This window comes from Sander lucioperca, chromosome 5 (genome assembly GCF_008315115.2).
Source record: "Sander lucioperca isolate FBNREF2018 chromosome 5, SLUC_FBN_1.2, whole genome shotgun sequence".
NCBI classification, from domain to species: domain Eukaryota; kingdom Metazoa; phylum Chordata; class Actinopteri; order Perciformes; family Percidae; genus Sander; species Sander lucioperca.
Window position 1 is genome coordinate 8,683,414 of NC_050177.1, and position 20,966 is coordinate 8,704,379.

Genomic DNA, 20,966 nt, shown 5'->3' on the forward strand with positions numbered 1-20,966 from the left:
CTCACGTCTGCTCAAGAAGATGTAGATTCAATAGATCTGTGATACGGTTGTCATGGTTGCGTCGTTGGTTCTCTTCGCATCCCGTCATTCTGGCTTGGTTCATTAGCTGCTGTCCGCCGCCATAAACTGGTCATTATCATAATGCCGTTCATTATGGCTGTCTTGATAGAGTGCTTTGGCTTTGTAGTGTGTCATCTGTTTAGCTTAGGATTGAAACCACAATCATGCCTATTCATTTACACCATCAGAGATTTTTCTTTTGTTTTAAAAAGCGTTACTCACTTTCCCTTTTGCGTTTAATCTGGTATATGTTAAACTAAGACAGTGCCTTGTGTCTGCATTTCTTATCAGGTTATCATCTGGGAAGATAAGTCCAGAGAGCTCTCCTCCGTCTCGGCCCCGCTCTCTTTCTTCAGAGGGTTCCCACGGCCCAGGCCTGTACGTCAGGAAGCTGCCCAGCCCTCAAAGAGAACGGGACAAAGAGCTCTCCTTCTACAAGAAAACCAAGCGTGCCATAGCCAGCAAGAAATACAGTGTGTCCAAGTATGAGGCAGAGGTCACCACGCCTATCGAGCTGATAAGCCGCGGCCCCGATGGCCGCTTCGTCATGGAGAGCCCACCGCCCCGGCGCATCCACGGCTTCCCCTTCGCAGAGGAGTCTGACATGTACCCTGAGTTCCGGCAGTCTGATGAGGAGAATGATTTTGACCCCGGGCCTCTGCCGCCCATCATGCCCACGCTGCGGCCCCAGCTCTCCCCAACGTCCTCCAGCCTGGAGTCAACGCAGCCCCCCACCTACAGCCCCCGCCTACACAGGGCCATGGAAGGTATGAGCTTTGCAGAGGGCAGTGCACTTCACGCCTCAGGGCAGGCCCCGGCCTCCCGCTACAGGGGCTTTCCCCAGGGCCCATTTTATGGGTATCTAGGCAGCCGCATTGATTCAGGGATTCCACCACCATTCTACATGCCTGACATCAGCCCGCGTAGCTCTGCTCTGTCCTCCCCCCCAGGCACTGCCGAGGGGCCCTTTGGTTACCCCTCCATCCCCGAGGAGAGTGGAGAGATGGAGCGCCATCAGTACACTGCCTCTGGCCATTCTCTGTCTCACACACACAGCCCTCCTCCTCGCTCTCCTGAAAGCTGGCAGCCTCATGAGTTACCCTTCCTCGGTCTAGAGGGTCCACGGTTCATATACCCACCACACCATCCCTCACATCATCCCCAGGACCTCCCTGATCCACCCCCATACCCTCCTCACTCTCTTCCTCCCAGTCGCCTGCACCTCCAATCCCTAAAGGATCCAACAAGCCCTGGACTCCTGCAGCTGGAGGTCCCTGTGGCTCCCCCAGGCAGAGACAGGCCCCTGGGGCCTCCGGTTAGGCGTTTAGCTATGCAACAGGCCCAGAGTCTCGGCCAGCTCAGACACACGTCCCACGGTGTGGGTGTACCAGTGTTGCCTTACCCTGACCCGGCAGCCCGTGCAGGGAGCCCAAGCACAGCCCCCAGTAGTAGCCCTCAGTCCTGGCTCAGCCCGAGGGCGGGGCGCCGGGCAGACCCCAGCCTACCCCCACTAGTACTCCAGCCCTCCCGCCTCTCTCCGCTCTCCCAAAGCCCCCTTAGCACCCAGCCGGGTTCCCCAGATATTCTAGTGCGACCCCCTCCGCGCCCCAGCATCCTCCGCACCTCTCGGTCTCTGGAGATGCCTGAAATCACCCTGCAGCCCTCGGCCACTGTCACTTTCTCCCGGAGGTCCTCCCTGTCCGCCTCTCCCCCTCAGAGCCAAGGCGCCAGACACCCCAGCCCCAGTTACCATGCCCACATGTCCTATGCCTCCACTGCAGCCAGTTACCCCTCCCAGTCCCCCTCTCCCCCTCTGGAGGGCAGGGATGTTTTCGGGCAGAGGCCATCCCAGAGAAGGACAGAGGAGGAGATGCTACCCTCAGAGCCCTCTCAGCTCCAGATATCAGCCTCAGGGTAGGTGATCCATTCCAGTAGAGAATAGTCACATATTTAATTAAAGAGGAGACTTGTCTCCTCGTCTGCTCTCAATTCCAAATTTCCTCGCTATTTATCCACAGTTTTACTTTGATGTTTCCATTTAGGTATAATTAAGATGCATATTGTACTTTAATATGCAGAAGGCATGTAATTGCATTTAGCACACATTGTACCAGTTCATAAAATGACATTTACCTAAGTTGATGGCATGTGAAAGCTCAATTTGATTTTAAGATAATGTATTATTGTCTTTATCATTTGATAGCTCATATTTAATCTCGTAAAATATTCATCACATCTCGTCAAAGTAATGACTGCAAGGACATTAAGATGAAATACTGAGCTACAAGCTTTAGAAACCCTCAAGTTTACTGTTTTTAAACTGTGAGATTATTTTCTGTCCCTTGAACATTGAAACGTATTTATAGCTGGATATAAATTGAATTTGATCCGTTCAGTTATTGAAAAAAAGTATGAAAGGAAAAACATAATGCGTGAATCATTAGCAAAAGTTATTTCCATGCTCAACTTTAACAATTATTGTATATTTGATGAACATTTACATACTTTTTTTTTTTTACACTATATTAAATACAAAGAAAACAGTACCACTTTCTGACAATCCACTTTTTATTACTCAAGTATGAGCTGCAGTGAATAGCTTTATTAATGGTTAATAAACTGTTTACTAATTCTTTATAGAAAAGTTATAACCCATTAATAAGAAGAATGTTTGGGTTGCCAGGTTGTGAAAAATCTCTATAGCTGTTAAGTCATTAATAAAGGGTAAGAAACCATCAGGTCTGCGGTTAGAAATGTTAACAAATAATAAAGTGCCAGGAGTTTCTCACTTTCTAATAAGCAAACAACAACAACAAAGTTGGCAAGTCATCTGTACAGTATTTATAAATCTTAATAAGTCATTAATAGAGGATCTTTCAGTCATTTGAGTCTGCAGTTGTAAAAGTTATTAAGTTGTCAGTGGCGGAGGAAGTAGGCCCACTCAGATCTTTTACTTAAGTAAAATTAGCAATACCACAATGTAGAAATACAAAAAGTACTGCATTTAAAATGTTACTTAAAGATGTAGTAGGTAAATATTATAACTTATTATAATGTTATAAAACTAACTTTCTGTCATATTTGCTGAAACTGACCCTATGTTCCAGTAGAACTATATGAAAGCTGGTAATTAAAAAAGAAATCCGGCTCCTCTAGCACCACCTACAGCCTGTAGTGCGATTTGCAAAAATCCACCGCTCCCTGTCCAGATGCACCAATCAGGGCCAGGGGGGGTGTCTAACTGCGTGTCAATCACTGCTCATGCACACGCATTCATTCTCCCTTGTGGGGGGAGGGGCTTAGGAGACCATTTTGGGCTTTAGCAGAAAGGGGGGAGGGACTGAGAAGTTGTCGATGTTCAAATTCTTTGGCTAAGTCCTGGATCTTCACAATCCTACCTACAGCACCTTAAAGTAAATGCACAAAAAGATTTAGCATCAAAATATACTTAAAGAACCAAAATTACTAATAATGTATGCTATTGAATTCTAATTATTTGTGCAGTAACGTGTTAATAATACATCATAATTGATTTGTCAATTATATTTCATATTATTAATCTCAATCGGTGTAGTAACTGTTACCTAAAGTTATTAAATACGTGAGTAGAAAGTACAATATTTGCCTCTGAATTGTAGTGGAGTAGAAGTATAAAGCAGCAGAAAATTTAAAATACTCAAATAAAGTACAAATACCTCAGAATTGTACTTAAGTACTGTACTTGAGTAAAAGCACTTAGTTACTTCCCTCCGCTGTAAGTTGTTGATAAATACCTTTTAGTCCAAATGCTCTGCAGCCCTTTTTCAAACTGTCGGATAAATTGAAGTCAAATCGGTGGCCGGTTAGCTCAGTTGGTAGAGCAGGCACACATATATAGAGGTGTATTCCTCGACGCAGAAGGTCGAGGGTTCGAGTCCGACCTGTGACGATTTCCTGCATGTCTTCCCCCTCTCTCTCCCCTTTCATATCTGAGGTGTCCTATCATTAAAAAAAGACGGAAATGCCTTCACATAATAATAATTGAAGTCAAATCAAGTGTCCTGCTGAAGGAAGATAAAAGCCAGACACAACCTGGCAACCCAAGAGTGGATATTATGGCTTATGTCTTATAAACTAATAATAAAGCATTCATAAAGGGTGTCTTATTAGAAATTGGTACCTACTATATAAGGATAAAAACTCTGATGAAGGAATACAGGATTTCCCCCCAATAATCTGACAGATCAGTTCCCCTGTACACAGATTGCCAGTCAGATATTACGCAGGAGGTTTTATGCATTTACGCCTACATAAAAACATAGCTGAGACTCATATACTTTTACGCCCCACAGTTATTTCATTAGTGCACACATTCGTGCGCCCCCTCACACCCACCTCACACCCCTAGAAGCTACAACCATACAGTAGCTAAAGCCATGAAGCAGAGACTTGCTCCTGCTCCATCACTGGCCTTTAAGGGAAGGTAGCTTATAGGGCTGCTGCTTTATAGAGGGTAAGGGTCTTACGTGATTTGTTTTTGATTGATCTCAGCTATCTGGGCAGCGTTGTGACCCGGTCCCCCACGCCGCAATAGGTAAGGGTCGGACCCATGTCTGAGAGGGGAGGGGTCAGCAGGGGGAGGGCTCTAATCACTCTCTCCTTTAAAGGGGAATCGCTTTGGGTTGTGCCTCTGTGCTGGATTCAAGTGAAGTACAACTAATGGTAATAATGACTGCAGGACACATTTGTCAATACACTTCCCAGGCACAGTAAGCCTGCTGTGGCGTAGGCTGCAGTAATTAGGCTTGTGAGCAAGCACGAGGAGCGGTTTTGGACTGTGGAGAAGCATTTTTGTCTTTGGATTGTCTTTTGAATACAGACATGTTTCCCCTGCACCAAAAAAAAAAATGACAATGAAAAAAGCCTTGAATCAATAGAGGACGCACATGAATGATAGACTGGAGTATTCCCCTTTAAAGTTTTGTTCCATGTGCAAAATGCCATGCATGCATTCTCTAAACTTCTCTCTACGACCAAACAAATAACAACAATTCTCAAACTAAATTCTTTGTCACATTTGTTGTCCTAAGTGCTTTCGTTTTTCTGTCATGTGACTGTTTTTTAATGGCCATTTCCTCTTCCTGTCATGTGACTTGTTCTTTAACGGCCATTTCCTCTTCCTGCCATCTCCTCCCGTCAGCATGGTGAAGCCTCTGTACGCAGTGTTCATGTTTATGAAAGTGTGCTGTACAGTGTTCATGTCTATGGAAATTTACTATCTTTAACAACGCTGTGGCCTCTGCACACAGTTTATGTGATAATGGAAATGTTCTCTATCTGTCCAGGACTGTTTCTCACATTTGTTTCCCCCTCTCTGCTAATGACTCTCAATCTCTCTCTCCACAGTGACAAATGATGGACAAGCATCTCTAAAGCTTTGTGTTCCTATGCCTTTTGAAACAATACATGTTTGGCACAACAACCTGACTTAATGAAACATTAAGTCAGGTTTTGAAGCTGTTTGTATTCAGTTCTTTGAAAGGCAAAGACATTGAACAGCGAGACTCATGAACCTGTACTTAAATGTTAAAGGGACAGTTCACCCCAAAATCAAAAATACAAATTTTCCCCCTTACCTGTAGTGCTATTTTTGGCCTGCATTTAAATGGACTGCATTTATATAGCATTATACATTTATTTTTATCCATCTAGATTGTTTCGTTGTGAGTTGCACAGGGTTCAATTCAATTAAATTGTATTTATAGTGTCGAATCATAACAGAAGTTATCTCAGGACACTTTACAGATAGAGTAGGTCTAGACCACACTCTATAGTTTACAAAGACCTAACAATTCCCCCCAAGAGGTAGCATTTGGTGCAACAGTGGCGAGGAAAAACTTCCTTTAAACGGGCAGAAACCTCAGGCTGAACCAGGCTCTTGGTGGGCTGCCATCTGCCGCTGCCGGTTGGGACACAGAGACACTGATACAGATATACAGAAATATGCAGAAATATGATTAGAAGATATCAGCCGTATAGATGTAATTCTTGGCGCTTTGAGCACCACAAGCTGTGTGCCATCTAGTTCCATTATATTCAAGAGAAGGCAGACATCTCTACAGGCGATATCTCCAACACTGGGCAACTCACACCTAAAACAATCTAGACTGATAAATAACACTACAGGTAGGAGGAAAAATATGTATTTTGGATTTTGGGGTGAACTGTCCCTTTAAGAATTTTTGAGGTTAATTCAATTTAATTGTATTGCATCTTTCTATGAGAGATGGACAACAAAACCAGAGTATTCGGTATGAGGTAAAACTGCATACTATGATAGTAAAGCTACTTTGCCGTATCTTAATGTGATTATACATTGATTATTTTTCATTAAACTTAGCATGTATCACTCATGAAATGAAAATAGTTCTTCATGGTTCAAAAAGAGCTGTTTATTTACACCCCTGCACCCATACTTCATATTGACGCACTCAGCAAACTCTCAGAGAAACGCTCATGCATTTATTGTATACTGAAAAAAAAGCACCATTGGATGATATTCAAAAGAGAATCTACAATAAGTAATTTAAGAAATTATTTTCATTTTATGAGTTTTATACAACAAAGAGACCAATATTGCCCACATTTCTGAAGCAGTCACTACTTAAAGACCCAAACCTGAGTGAGCACTTTGATTGCAATTGTTCAAACCTGAAATGTATTTCTTTCCATTTTAAGCACTGTTGCTAAGACTACAAAATGCCCCTGATTTGAAATTACAATCATTGGACCTAAAGTTGGAGTTCGTTTGTATCACTAAAACTGTACCCTTTAAGAATAATGTGTAGTCTGCATTACCATAACCGCTATAAATCCTGGACTGGGTCTTTAATGTAATGATTGTTTTAGAAGAAACTTAATAGCCAATAAATTCACCAAATCCACCTTATGTCAACTATTCTTTCTTTCTTTAAGTCTAACTTTTATCATCCATCACTGCAGATAGAGAGGGGAAAGTCATCATCTTAGTGAAAGGGCTCTCAGTAGAAGTACAAGAGCTCATCAAATCATACGATACTGCAAATAGCAATGCAAAGTGCCATTCTGTCTTTTCACATCTGAGATGGGACCAAACACAACAGTTGGGTTAATGCAGAACAATGTATGCTGTGCTGTCTCTCTTCTCCTCAGGGAACCTCTAGGTGCGTCTAGTGATCCTGCCGGGTCTGAGAGCTTACCAGCACTGCTACACCACTGTATTACTAAAGCCAAGGGAGTGGCTGCCAACAACAATAACAACACAACCTCCGGAAGGAGAACAGGTTTGTCTGGCAGTTAGAGAAACAATTCATCTTAAAAAAAAAAAAAAAAAGATGTGGGTGGTGTGTTACGCCTGTGCTTCTCTCTGCCTCCCTTTCAGGTGTGTGTCCCTCTCAGACCCAGCAGCAATCTCAGACACCCCAAGAGGGAGAGGATCTCCACAGAAAGAGGAAAAGGCAAAACAAGAAAAACCCCTATCTCTATTTGACCTCCTTCCTGCACCGCAGGCAGTCTGAGGAGGACCAGACAGGCATACTGGCCAGTGCAGACTCCGAGGGCCCAAATTATGGGACTCTACGCTGACCCGTGTGCCCACCAAGCCATCGGACTCGACTAGACTGACCTCCCCTGAAAAAAATAAATAAAACCACCTCAGCCCTCTCTGCTCCACCCCACTCTCTAGCTAATACATTTCTTATAATCTCTAAAAGTTCATCTGTGTTCAAGGAGCGGGAAACATCCAGCTGAATACTCCAGGGGTCGGACATCTTACCTGTATGTGAAGACAAGAACAATGGCTTTTCTGAGTTGTCGCCACTACTTGTCTCTGAGGACTTTCACTTGAAAATGCTCTGAAAATATATAATGTATATAAATAGTAAAAACAAGGGAATTAAGCTTCTTCCTACAGTAATAAAAATGTGTTGGTTGAGTATGTGACAACACGTTAAAGATTTTTCACTCACTGGTCATTGAGGGGTCCATATCTTTAGGTTTTTCAGTGATACAGTGTACTGTGAAGCCTGGTGCGTCCTCGGACATGGACATGAGTCTACCTTTCCTACAATACAAATAGTGTCAGTATTTAAACACAGGGTTCTTACCACAAAATATACCTCAGAGTAAACGCAAAGTTGCTGTAATTCTTGTGGTATACTGTACGTACTTGACCTTTTTCTTACATATGAAACGTATGGATAAAAAGGTTTATATCACGCTCCGCACTCATTCAAACGGATAATATGGCCTAACTTGATCTAATTTAGAAGCTTTTTAATATCAGTAATAGCTGGCATCTCGTGTTTATTTTTCATTTATGATCCAATGCCAACCATTAGAGGACTGTCTTAATTGTAGTGCTTGATGACTCAGTGTGTTCACACTTTTCATTATGGCACCGTATTAAGATGAAGATCATAGCCTTCATGAGAACTCTCAAAATAATTTGGGACAACAGAGGTTGGAGTTGTAGGGTCAGAAGAACAGGGTGATGAATTGTGAAGTGTACTGTAGTATGTATTTCATTCTTTAGGAATCATTTGTGAAACGCGGCACGTCTCGAGGTGCCTTTTATTTGCCTTTTCTCTCTTGTTTATTCTAACATAAACTGCCTTTTCCTTCGCCTTCCCATATTTGTCTCTTCGGGGGCGGAGTGAGGGACTCTAATACTATGTGTGTTTTTACTTTCTCTGCCAAGGACACATGAGAGAAAATGCAACAGAGGATGCATAGCTCTTGTTTTATTTATTTATTTTTTTTTTTACATTTATATTTTAAATGGGTACCTGCTTCAACTGTGTATATCCAAGTAATAGGACAGCACCAGAATACCCATGCAAAGAAAAATAAAAAAAAATACAGAAGTTTAGATTCAAAAAAGGCAAATGAATCCCAAAAATATACCTTCATTGGAAAAGTACAGAAGCTGTACTGTGCATGAGTTTTCATGCGGAAAGAACAAACCAGTAGAGTAGGGATGTTAATGTTTAATAACAGCCTTTAGAGGAGAATGTGATTGCGTCATAAAGCTGTTAACAAGCAATGGGAAATATTCAAATGATGGCCACCCTGACTGTTTATCATTAACAACTGTATATTACTTGCTAGCTACTTCTCTGTGGGTTTGATCTTTTTTTTTTTTGACACTAACCGATAATGAATGTACGTTTTGCTGTACAGGAAATGAATGTCCCGATGTCACAGTACATTGAATGACCCATGACGTTGTTTAATAGTGCAGCTGCGATTGGTGAGATGACCAGTTGGCACATTAAGTCCAAACTGTTTAACTTCTCTGTGTGGTTCCTGTATGCGATAATACTGTAACGAACGGGCCCCACACAGGTTCTGAGCCAAGTTCCCTTTCTTCTGATGGCCGCAAAAACAAAACCAGATTTCCTTTTAGTGCTAATGCTCGTTCAATCGCTCAAAGACATATCAGATATATTTCCGTCTGCTACAAACAAATCACAGGTTTTCCGGCCAATTTCCACTTGAATGAATCGACTCAATGTCTGCTTATTGAAATCTCTTTTGACAAGTGAGAGAGTGACGATTGCCTGAAAGTGAGCGTCAAAGTGCGTATTCTACTTTAACAAATTGGTTTTAATGTAAGATACGAGTAAAAAAAATCTATATTTGTTATGTACTGTACATGGTATGTATTGTATTTGTAAAGATGAATCAAACCATGTTTTACAGGAAGACGTTCTTGTATGAGGGTGTATAAAAAGACGGGAAGGATCCCAAGGAAGAAGAAATTAGATTATATATCAAAGTATTTGCTTACAGTACGGCTTTAAGTGGATAATGTTTCTAAAACATTTTAAGGTGCCTCATTTGTCATGCTTTAGCAGACATTATTTTATCTGAGAAGAAAAGAAACCTTAATGTTAGTACCGTACGATGTATTATCGCCATAGCCCGCTGGCTGCACAAGTTAAGTAGTATTTTCTCTGATGTATAGTACGTGAATGCCCATTGGAAAAAGCTTTAGAAGCAGAAGTGTGTTGCCCTCTATAATAATATTCCTGGAACAAAATAATACTGTATTTTGCCCGTTCATGAGCACACATGTAGATTCACTTCAGATCTTTTCGCCTTCAGGTGTCCAAAGCAAATAAACTGAAGGAAACGTTTTTTCTAAGAGTCACAGACATGCTATAGTCATATACATTACGTGTGTGCTGTGGAGAAAATTGTGTTTACATTAGTTTGATAAAGAAACGTGTGTTAGGGCATAGTTGCTTTGAACATTACGACTTGGTGCTATGTTTAACATTGTGGTGCTGTAGAATAGAGGTCTAAAGATTTTTTTTTCTCTTCTGTTTCCACAAGCAACTCTTTGGGCCCTGTGTGTTTGAGCAACTAAACTAGCTCCGGTAGACAATATAGGTCCTTATCATAACAGTATCATGGTGTGATGACAGTAATAGACAATACTGGGGGGAAAAAAATAGTAGTATAACCTCAAATAATAGAGACTTGTGACATTCAAATGAACTCAAGATAATCTGTTTTCTATAGTGTGTTTGCAATGTCTGTCTGTGCTTCCAAGGTACCCTCTCTAAAGTATATTTGTGATGATATTGAGAATTGTAACCCAGCCTAAAAAGGAGAAACATAACCTGATTTAGATTAGGACACAACCACAGGACACGTGGGAGGGAATCTGAGAGCATGGTCAGGTCATGAGGGCATATTTTCTACACACTTCCTGTAGGTCTACCATCTTTGGTTAACAGCACTGTTTTTCAAGCACACTACTGCAGGGGCATCACAGCCGTCTCACAACATTTTGCCATCTTTTCAACGTTCGAATTCCTACTAGTACTGTACAGTATGGCCACGAGTAGTCATCAGACCACATTTGTATTTATTGCTGATTCTTCTGGTAGAAAGGTATTGGGAAAGCTCATACATCCTCTCTGTGCGTTTAAGCGAATGGATGTCGTCTTCCGGGCTATTTTCTGCATATTCAACAGACACATGTACAGCGTTTAAGAGGGCTGCTTTGGACGTAACTGTTAGCTCAATTTTATTTTTTATTTTGTTCAATTTTTTCTGCTTACAGCTTTTAGTGCATCACTAGGTGCTGGTAGGATGATACTTAGAACCGATTTGATTTTTTATGGTATTAATCTTGCATGTAGAGACAACACAAAAAAAACGCCTATTTAGCAATCATTCATGGACATCCGAGCTGGTTGTTATTGGACAGAAAAATAGAAATATGTAGTATTTTCTATATTCTCTGTTTTTTCATGTGTACCAGCACTGAGAAACTAGAATGTATTATTATCGTAGGCTACAATAAGCACTACATCGTTGACTGTTTTAGCTAATGCTCATACTCAAGCAAACCAAGTAGTGCTTAAAATGGAAGAAAATTTACTACATTTCATTTTCATCCACTGAACTCTGTGCTGTACATCACATGTTTACATTCTGTATTATATGTTGTTTATTGTTTTGTACATAATTTGTCTCCATAACATTGTATTCAACAATGTTCATATGTAAATACTTCAAAACAAAACTTTTTTTTTTTACTTTTCTCTGTTTTAAAATGATAACCTGATGTTTCTCTTTGCTTTTTTTTTTTTTTTTATATAGACTTGTCATTCTGTTCTGTCACTACATCAGGTATTACGCTTTACTTAACTTTTATGTGAGCAATTAACTCATACTGTATGGTGCTGTACCAAAGCCTTATGTATAATATTTGTATTACTTTCTCTCTTGTTTGCCACTGCTGTCCAGTGAGTTCTGTATCGTCTGAGATCATGTCTTACTCACTCTTCATGTTCAACTGCCATGGATCTCGTTTCTTTATTGAGTGAACAGAAACCCGAAGGAACTATGATGTAAAAACACTCTGGCCTGTAACCAACATGGCCTGGATATACAGTATAGAGACAGACGCCATCGAAAGCCTTGGTAGGGAAAAGCGCACAGGCTCACTCCTGGTGGCTCATCATGACGTAGACATGGGCCTAGCACATGATCTATGCTCTGTATATGGCATGTCTATGAGAATATGAAAGCAGTGTTGTATTCATGTCACCATATCATTTCAAATGCTTAGTCCCATACAAAATTTTCCTCTCAAATTTTTGTATTTTGATATAATAAAAAATCCAAAAGAGGATTTTTTTTTTCTTGTGGGTTTTGTTTCATGGAGCTCCTCTGATCCCATCTGTGAAGAAGGTGTAGTTCATATGCTGAACACAGGGTGTAGGTATTGGACAGAGAGTGGGGAAGGTAGTGTAGGGAAAGGAGCAGCTTAATCAGGTCAAGGTTTTTTTTTTTAATTGTAGGACACACTACATAGTGTAGCATCAGTTAAAGTGCCAGGTTTTATATTACATTTTTCCCCAAAGGTTACAATTTCTGACTTAAATGTAGTCTTAAATATTACAATTTCAACTTCATTTAGAACAAAAATTGTTCAAGTCAGATCAAAGACTGTGTTTTAATACATGCATGTTGTTCGATGATTATTATTTTGACCCCCAGCTTTGCCGTCTCCACCCAAACGTCAAGGAATGAATTGTGTGAGCCAGAACAAGGAAAACAAATAACTTGAAAGAGGATGAGATCTGTCAGAATGACCTTTGTGCTTTTGTTCAAATTCCTTGTGGCAGGCTAGGAAACAAACAAATGAGAAGCCATCTGCATACACCTGAGGAGTGCAGTTAATCCACTAGTTAAACACACAAAACTTTAGAGGCCTAGTTTCATAAATGCTGCATTATCCGCAGATTACTTATCAAACAAAGTTTTATCGTTTCGGATTTTTCACAAGCTGTTATATTACATACATGTTTTAAGTCAAACAAGTTATTCCTATAAGTGACTTAAGCTTGGGCTGCAACTCACAATTGTTCTCATAATCAAATAGCCTATTGTCCTCCTTTTAAATAATAAGTTGATTGTCTGGTCTACAAGATGTCACAAAACAGTAAAAAAAAAAAAAGCTAATCGTGGGGCACCTGCATGGGTAGCTCACCTGGTGGAGCGTGCGCTGAATGTACAGAGGCTTAGTCCTTGCCGCAGCGGCTGCAGGTTCAATTCTGACCTGCGGCCCTTTGCTGCATGTCATTCCCCCTCTCTCTCCCCTTTCAGGTCTATGCTGTCCTATCAAATAAAGGCCTAAAATGCCAAAAAATAATCTTAAAAAAAAAAAAAAAAAATGCCAATCGCCTCACATTTCAAATAATATGCTTATTAGCTTTCTCTCAGCTAGATGAGAAGATTGATTCACTCTCTGTTAAACAAACCAGGTGTTCATTTGTGAGCTTTAGAGGTGCTGGTTAGTGTATTTTTAAACTTTGAACTGACCCAGGCTGGCTTTCCCCGTGTTTCCAATCTTTATGCTAAACTAAGATAGCTATGCCCTGCCTGTAGCTTCCCAAAATGCAGTGGTGGAAGAAGTACTCACAAAGTAAAGGCAGTAATATCACAGTGTAGAAATACTCTGTTACAAAAGTCCTACAGCTGGTAAAGCTGGTAAAAGTGAGGCTAATTTGAATTACTCTATATACTGCTGATATTTGTTGATACTATTTTTGTATTAATAATCTGAATCTGTAATGTAACAAGTATCTAAATGTAGCCTGATCGGATAAGTGGAGTGGAGTGACAAGCTACACTATTTCCCTCTGAGATGTAGTTGAGTAGAGAAGGATAAAGTAACATACAATTGGAATGACTCAAGTAAAGTACAAGCACCTCAAACTTGTACTTAAGTGGAACTACAGTATACTTGAGTAAATGTACTTAATTACTTTCCACCACAGCCAAAATGTTGAACTATTTCTTTAAGAAGCTGCAACCAATGATGTTTGGTATTTGGTTGATAAATTACATAAAAGACAAAATAGTTGGAGATGAATAATCTGTCAAGCGATTCATCTTTTGATTAAAGCCCCCCCCCAAAAAATAAAAGGGTCCCAGTGGCCCCCAGCAAAAAGACAAAAAGCTGAATTTCACATGCTCTCCTTCAGTGGACAGGCACAATAAGATGATGTACTGTATTAGGGTGAAGTGATTTACCACCCCACCTACACTAGCTGGTTATGTAATTCTGTACCAAGCATTACCTAACACCACACAGCTTGCCAGATGGGGCTCCTCGGGCTGCTGAATATGATTAAAGGGGGAGGGGGGGGGGGGGCTTCATGCATATACTCTCACACGGCCGCCTCATATTCAGCCCCTTGTCATAGAAAAGGTTTGGTATACCCCTGGGGCTAAAATATCCAAGGCGCGGGCACGAGAGCAGTTGTGCGCGCTCCCGGTGGTGAGTGCAGATTTCGATTCACAGCAGTTAGTCAGACAGGTAGGCAGCCAGCCAGCCGCGGCTCCCCGGAATGACTCCCACACCCACGCTGCCTCAGCGATGTCGCACCCGAGCATAGTTTTTATCCTAAAAACCATCTACCTCAGATGATCATCTGTAAGCCCGCATGTGTGTCTCAGAGATAAGCGTTTCTGCAGTGCGATGCTGACAACATGTTTCCTCGTCGAGAAGCTCAGCGCTGTGCCGAATAACGTTAGAGGAGGAGGCGGCAGCAGCAGCAGCAGCAGCAGAGTGGAGCAACGTGCACAGTTACAGGTAGGCTGCCACTGAATACCACGGACTGCATACACACTAGACTGCTGTCACTGCCCTTAAGGTGTCATCTTAACACCTGATCCAGTCATTTTTTCACACATTGTGTGTGTGTGTGTGTGTGTGTGTGTGTGTGTGTGTGTGTGTGTGTGTTTTTATGGCTGCATGAAGGTGATCAGGCCCAACAGGTCAGAGTACACCGGTGGTTAACTTGTAGCCTACATTGCTGTGTTGCTCTGTTGAATTGCATCATTGTATATTGTAAAGCCTGTATCATATACTTGTGTGTGCGTTGGAAGGTGTGGGGACCAAATGATAAGTAATTTATGTAGACCTGAAACGTTTAGTCGATTAATCAATAGATGATCGACAGGGAATTAATGAAATTAACTATTTTGAGAATCAATTAAATCACTAGGTTGTTTTTCTAAGCATAAACAACATTATGTTTCTGTCATTTTATAGACCAAAAGATTAGACGACGAATCGAGAAAATAATTAGGAGATTAATCGGAAATAATTATTAGTTGGAGCCACCTACAGTATATGTTGTGAAGCCTGTACTCACAGTATACAGTTCTTGTATGCTGAAAGGACTGGGAAGTTGAGGACCAAATGCCTTAATATCTTACGTGTTTGAACTGGTTTTGGACCAAACATGGCCTTACTGTTTTTAGTTTTTTGCCATTTTATAGAACAAATCCGTAATCAGTGAATCAAGAAAATAATCTACAGAGGAACTGATTAAAAATATTGCCATTTGTTGCACCAACAACATAGCCTACAACAACATATTGTAAAGCCTTTACCCAAAATAAACAACACTGGTTTGTGTGTTGAGGACAAAATAATAGGTACATGTTAGGTATTTAGTAGTGAGTTGAAATGATTAGTCGGTTAGGATTGACGGAAAAGTAATCGATTAATCGTTTCACTCATTTTTTAAACATAAATTCCCCAAATTCACTGGCTCCAGCTTATCAGTTGTGAGTATGTGCTGATTTACTTTGTCATATGTGACAGTAAATTGAATATATTTCAGTTTCAGAGTATGTGTCATGACATTATCTTGGGCTTTGGGATATTGTCATGGACATATTTACTATTTTTTGACTGTTTATAGACCACATGATTTATACATATATCGAGAAAATAAGCTTAAAGAAAATAATGCAGCCTTACATTATATTGTGAAGCCTGTCCATACACTATGTGTGTAGGGGGAGTGTGTAGGGACAGAATAATAGTTACATGTTTGCAACACAATCACACCCTCAAAATGTATTACCACAGAGTTGACTATGAGCTTTACAAAGGTAGTACTTATTGCAGGGGTGTTGTATTGGATTGCAATAGATTGCGCAGGTGACTGTGATCTTGTATCCCTGTGTAGGAGTTTCTGTGACACCCAGTATTGCGTTAGTGAGCCAGCAGCCTTCTGGCATGGCTTTATCCTCCAGAATCGTTTGTCCCACTCAGTAAAATCTCCTCTTAATCTTTGTTTTTACTCTAATTTGTCTGTTTTAGAGGAGGTAGATTTGTGCTTTAAACACTTAAGTGAGAGATCAGCTTGTTGATTAAATATTTGGGTCTTTGTTGTCTACAAGTTAGTCGCCACCCTGCTGTTCTCGCTGCTTTCTACCCTTCATCTGTGACTCTGATGGTTGCAGGTCAAAGATATAGCCGGGACACCTCCCAGTGTGAGATGAAATAAAGTTAATCTCACTCTGGTAGATTTCAAGAAGATTATAGGATCAAATGACCCCACCTCCTCCTCTGTTCTGCATTGTGAAAGCAGCGGCACACCGCCTGTCTGAATCCTGCAAAATAGGAAGAGCAACGATGTCATCGCCTCAGGCATATTGTCTGATGATGATGATGATGATGATGATGGTGGTGGTGGTGATGATGATGATCATGATGGTGGTGATGTGTCAAAGCTTGTGGTCAAAGGTCCCTCTAAGGCTTCATTTCCCTCCTCGTGCTAGCTCATCCTCCTGTCTGGAGGAGCTTCAAGTCACACTGGACTGGAGAGAGGTTACCATGGCAACCGCGGGCCTTTCTCCACTGCGTGTCTCTCTCTCTCTCTCTCTCTCTCTCTCTCTCTCTCTCTCTCTCTCTCTCTCTCTCTCTCTCTCTCTCTCTCTCTCTCTCTCATTCTCCCTTGCTTGTGTTGACTGCATTCCAGAGCTCAGAATGAGAGCATGAAACCAACTTTACACGGACCTGTCACATCCTCTGAAGGGAGACTGTGTATTTGTATCTGCATCAACATCAAGACATGTTGAAGATGCAAACAATGTTGTTATTATTTTGATTTATATTGATAATTGAATACATGACTGTGCGTAATTGAAAAGGATTGCTCGTTGTGAGAATTATCACCCAACTTTACAGCTCCCTTCAGCTCTATGGAGCTTTGTAGGGTCTTTCAGTTCATTGTTATGGTTTTCCAGGTTTTCCAACTTTACTGTTTTTTTGGTTCACCCTCACAGCTCTCATTTGCATTGTCAGCTAAAAGGCTTAATACAAACTTATAAACTGACTGTACGCTACCCTTCCCAGCACCAAACAGCAGACAGACAAAGTAAGAAACTAGCTGGTGTACATAGTGGAGCATTTAGCAGCTAAAGAGACAGATATTTCCCTCAGGAGTTGGTAGAGACCAAAAACAAAGCTAAAAAGAGAGTCAATATCGGACTTTTAGTCATCATTCATGACTCCAAATAAATGATAATGTTTCTCTGTAACTGCTGGATGTGTACTAAGCATCTGTTTTGCGAACATATGCTTACAGCTTGCTTCCTTTGCCCACAAGTGGCAAAAAAACAAATCAGTTAGTGCAGGTTTAAGTAATTTGTTTCACATATTGTAGCATAATAAGAATGCAAGTGATCTGCTTAGGTTTAAAATAAGGTTAAACACTTCAAAGTATAAAAACTTCTGGCCTGTGGCTTGTATTTTAGGTTGCAACCAAATTCCTAATCTCTCCCTCCACGTACCGGTATTGGTAGCTGGGTTATAAAACGGGACAGCCAACAGAGATAATGACAAAGCACCCTATTATTACTCACCTTATTATCAGGCTTTACCACAGTACCGGCTCTAATTAGCTCGCTAATGTTTCAGTTATGACAATATGACTTTGTTATGTGTATATCATTTACAACCCATCTCAAACAACATACCAGGGGCCTCCTTAATCACCTGTAGAGGTCCTTAAAAGTGTTACCTAATATTCGTATATGAGCTATTTGTGATACAGAAAAAATTGAAATGGCAGTCTCTCCTTCTTCCCCGCTTACTTTGTCCGTCCTCTCATATGTGTAGAAGTAGCTATGACTCACGTAGACGCATCTGCTGCTGTGTGTTTGTAGCTACAAATATGTAGTCAGCCATTTTTCATGTCAAACGCACTTGCTGATACAGGTTTCATAAGCAGTGTGTGAGATTGTGTAGGCTGCCCTATTTAAAAAAAAAAAAAAAAAAAAAAACCGCCATGTAGGCCATGGGATACCAGGGCAACATCCTTCGGTGCTGCTACAGTCTCCTGACATCCGAACAACATCTCTCTCTTTAAGTGTGACAGGTAGATGTATAGTTTTGTGTAATACTTTTTGATGTGACTGATAGAGAAGTAGTGGAAAGATGATTTCTGCCTGATTTACTGTAGTTGATTCCGAGGCCTCCAACATTAAACTGGTGTCAGAGATTTTTTAGCTTCTGGTTTGACATTGTTCTATTTTTCTCACCCATGATGCAGCACAAAGTGTCAGTATGTGCCACCCATTTTTGTCTGCCATGGACAATGACACATACAGAGCAAGATCACCTCTTAATATCATGACCTTTTTCCTTTTTTATTTTCTTCACAATCGTGACAGCTTTGTCTTTTTATAGCTCAATCTATTTGGGGCATTTCCAAAATAGTCTACTTTTCATGTATTGTGGTGCACCGTGCCTGCTATAAGAACACTCACTTGTTTATATGTTGCTCTCTGTTGTCTTTTCTCCTAGCTTTTCTCCTGCAAAGTATTTCCGATGAAAACAAAAACCCATGATTCTTTTTACCAGACGGGCGAGCTTTTAAAGCATGCAGCTAGCGGGCCTCCTCCACAAAGTGAAGTACAACATGTTCCTTCACTTGAAAAGACTCACTGATGTCTGATGTGGTTCAATCAGCAAAGTCAGGCATTGCACTGTGTGCCATGCAACATTTGTTTTAATCACGGAATGCATGGCGCTGCAAGGAATATCTGCCCTCCATTATAGTCAAAATATTGTAAACGAGGTAAAGATAATCACCCTATCTCAATGATTGTGCAGTACAGCTTTGTTTTTGTGGTGTGTGTCGTAGGCACTAATCATATTACATGTACTCCTACTGCTTCCAGTTCTGCTTAATATTGGTGACACACTGCTCAGTCATATGACTTTCCCAACACTTTTTCCCCCCAAGTGACCCTTATAAAACAGCAGTCGATGTGACACTTCTCAACAGTAAATTAGTTGGCTGTCTGTGTAATATGTTGTCTCTCCTCTGGCAAGGTTATGTTGTCTATTAGAGAGGAGATACAGCAGGAGATGTGGATAGAGTGGAGTCCGATCTGGCCTCTATTCCTGCCTGTTTGCCATTCTGCTGAGTCAGGAGGTTTTGTGGAAGTCAGTCAACAGCAACTCAGTGAGGCCACGAGCCAGAGGGGCTGGTGGGAAACTGCTACTACAGCAGTGGCCCCGGCTGATGAATCTACTCGTTACTCCAAACATTTCTTTGTTGATTAGCAGACCTGCTTAGGGAAGAGGTAAAACTGCCTTCTGTTAATCGGAGGGCTTTTTTTTTTTAAATGATGTTGTAGGACCTCAGAGGTGTGAGTAGAGGCTTGTTTTTGTGCTCTAAAGCCCCAAAGTCATTGTTTAACGCTAAGCACCCACAAAACTAGTTATGGGAAGATTGTAGAGGAACATTAGGAAGAGTCTAGTTTCGCTTCATCTGCACATTCCTTCAGTTTGTTTACAAAACATAAAGACAGGAGTTGTAATACTGAAATCTGCTAAAGAGTGGGAGTAACAGGGACTGTCCCAGTTTTCTCACAGATTGATTATGGTCAAAGCATGTACAAATAAAGTCATGGATATAGGGGCCTATCCTAACCCCAGGCCAAAATTACAGAAAAACATCTGATCATGTTCATATAGGTAGTGCTACACAGGTTTTCTGTGTGCCAGTTAGTTTGTAGCACTTAAAACACAATTATTTAGGAACATGCACAATGTGAGCAGGGCGGCAAGGTGGTGAAGTGGTTAGTTGGGATATAACCTTAGAAAGATAATGATAGATAATGTTTAGTTTTTAATGGAAAGGGAGGCCTAAAAGATTAGGATAATAATGCAGGACCCACCTCAGTTGATATTATATTAAAGGACAATTCTGGCGTAAAATGAATGTAGGGGTTAATAACATATGTGTACCGAGTCGAACGTTCTCTGGGACATGTTTTCATGCTAATCGAATGCGTCTCTAGCTTTTAACAAGCTACTGCAAAACAGGTGGTTACCTGCTAACGCTAGCTTTCAGGGCACTTGGTAAATCACTATTTTCTACCACTAACAAGGCTCAAAATATCACCACACTTAAACGGTAGCATAATGAGGGTCCCTACATGCAAACCGAAGCATTGAGAACTTTGTAAGTGTACAGTACCACTAACAGCTCAAACACAGCGTTCGTGATTCGACTGCTCATGACTGTTTTCTAAGATGGCGGCCGAATGTAAACACGAACGCTACTGTCTTTATAATCTATCTTTTTAATAAACTGTCTGTACACTTACAAAGTTCTCAATGCTTCGGTTTGCATGTAGGGACCCTCATTATGCTACCGTTTAAGTGTGGTGCTATTTTGAGCCTTGTTAGTGGTAGAAAATATTGGTTTACCAAGTGCCCCGAAAGCTAGCGTTAGCAGGTCACCACCTGTTTTGCGGTAGCTTGTTAAAAGCTAGAGACGCATTCGATTAGCATGAAAACATGTCCCAGATAACGTTCGACTTGGTACACATATGTTATTAACCCCGAGGTTCATTTTACGCCGGAATTGTCTTTTAAAGTGGTGCAGGTTTGCAGTAATCACTTCACGTAAAACCAGTTGACATACAGTAAACCTGGGTTTTTTGGGCCTTATTTACATCTATAGATCCAAAAGCTTCTGACTTTTACCAGAATGCAAAAACAACCAGGATTTTCCGATCCATTTTTAGATTTTTCATTTTGTATG

At 41.0% G+C, this 20,966-nt stretch overlaps 2 protein-coding genes across 6 annotated transcripts in view; both read left to right on the forward strand.

Moving 5' to 3' along the window:
• Positions 1 to 12,008, forward strand: part of igsf9ba (immunoglobulin superfamily, member 9Ba) — a 78,926-nt gene extending 66,918 nt beyond the window's left edge. For 2 of the 4 annotated variants that reach the window (XM_036001212.1, XM_031296395.2), the window contains 3 exons: positions 352 to 1,974; positions 7,231 to 7,361; positions 7,460 to 12,008. In XM_036001212.1, coding sequence (XP_035857105.1) covers positions 352 to 1,974; positions 7,231 to 7,361; positions 7,460 to 7,662 — 1,957 coding nt within the window. In that variant the 3' untranslated portion in view covers positions 7,663 to 12,008. Of the gene's footprint in view, positions 1 to 351; positions 1,975 to 4,590; positions 4,634 to 5,445; positions 5,722 to 7,230; positions 7,362 to 7,459 lie in introns of those variants that run through there. The other 2 variants (XR_004897330.1, XM_036001213.1) reach the window with 2 other exon arrangements.
• A 2,291-nt stretch (positions 12,009 to 14,299) lies between these two features.
• arhgap32a (Rho GTPase activating protein 32a) overlaps positions 14,300 to 20,966 on the forward strand; it is a 30,805-nt gene continuing 24,138 nt past the window's right edge. The window contains exon 1 of one of the 2 annotated variants that reach the window (XM_031296393.2): positions 14,300 to 14,698. The gene's annotated coding sequence lies outside the window, so the exon portion shown is untranslated. Of the gene's footprint in view, positions 14,699 to 18,580; positions 19,498 to 20,966 lie in introns of those variants that run through there. The other variant, XM_031296394.2, reaches the window with a different exon arrangement.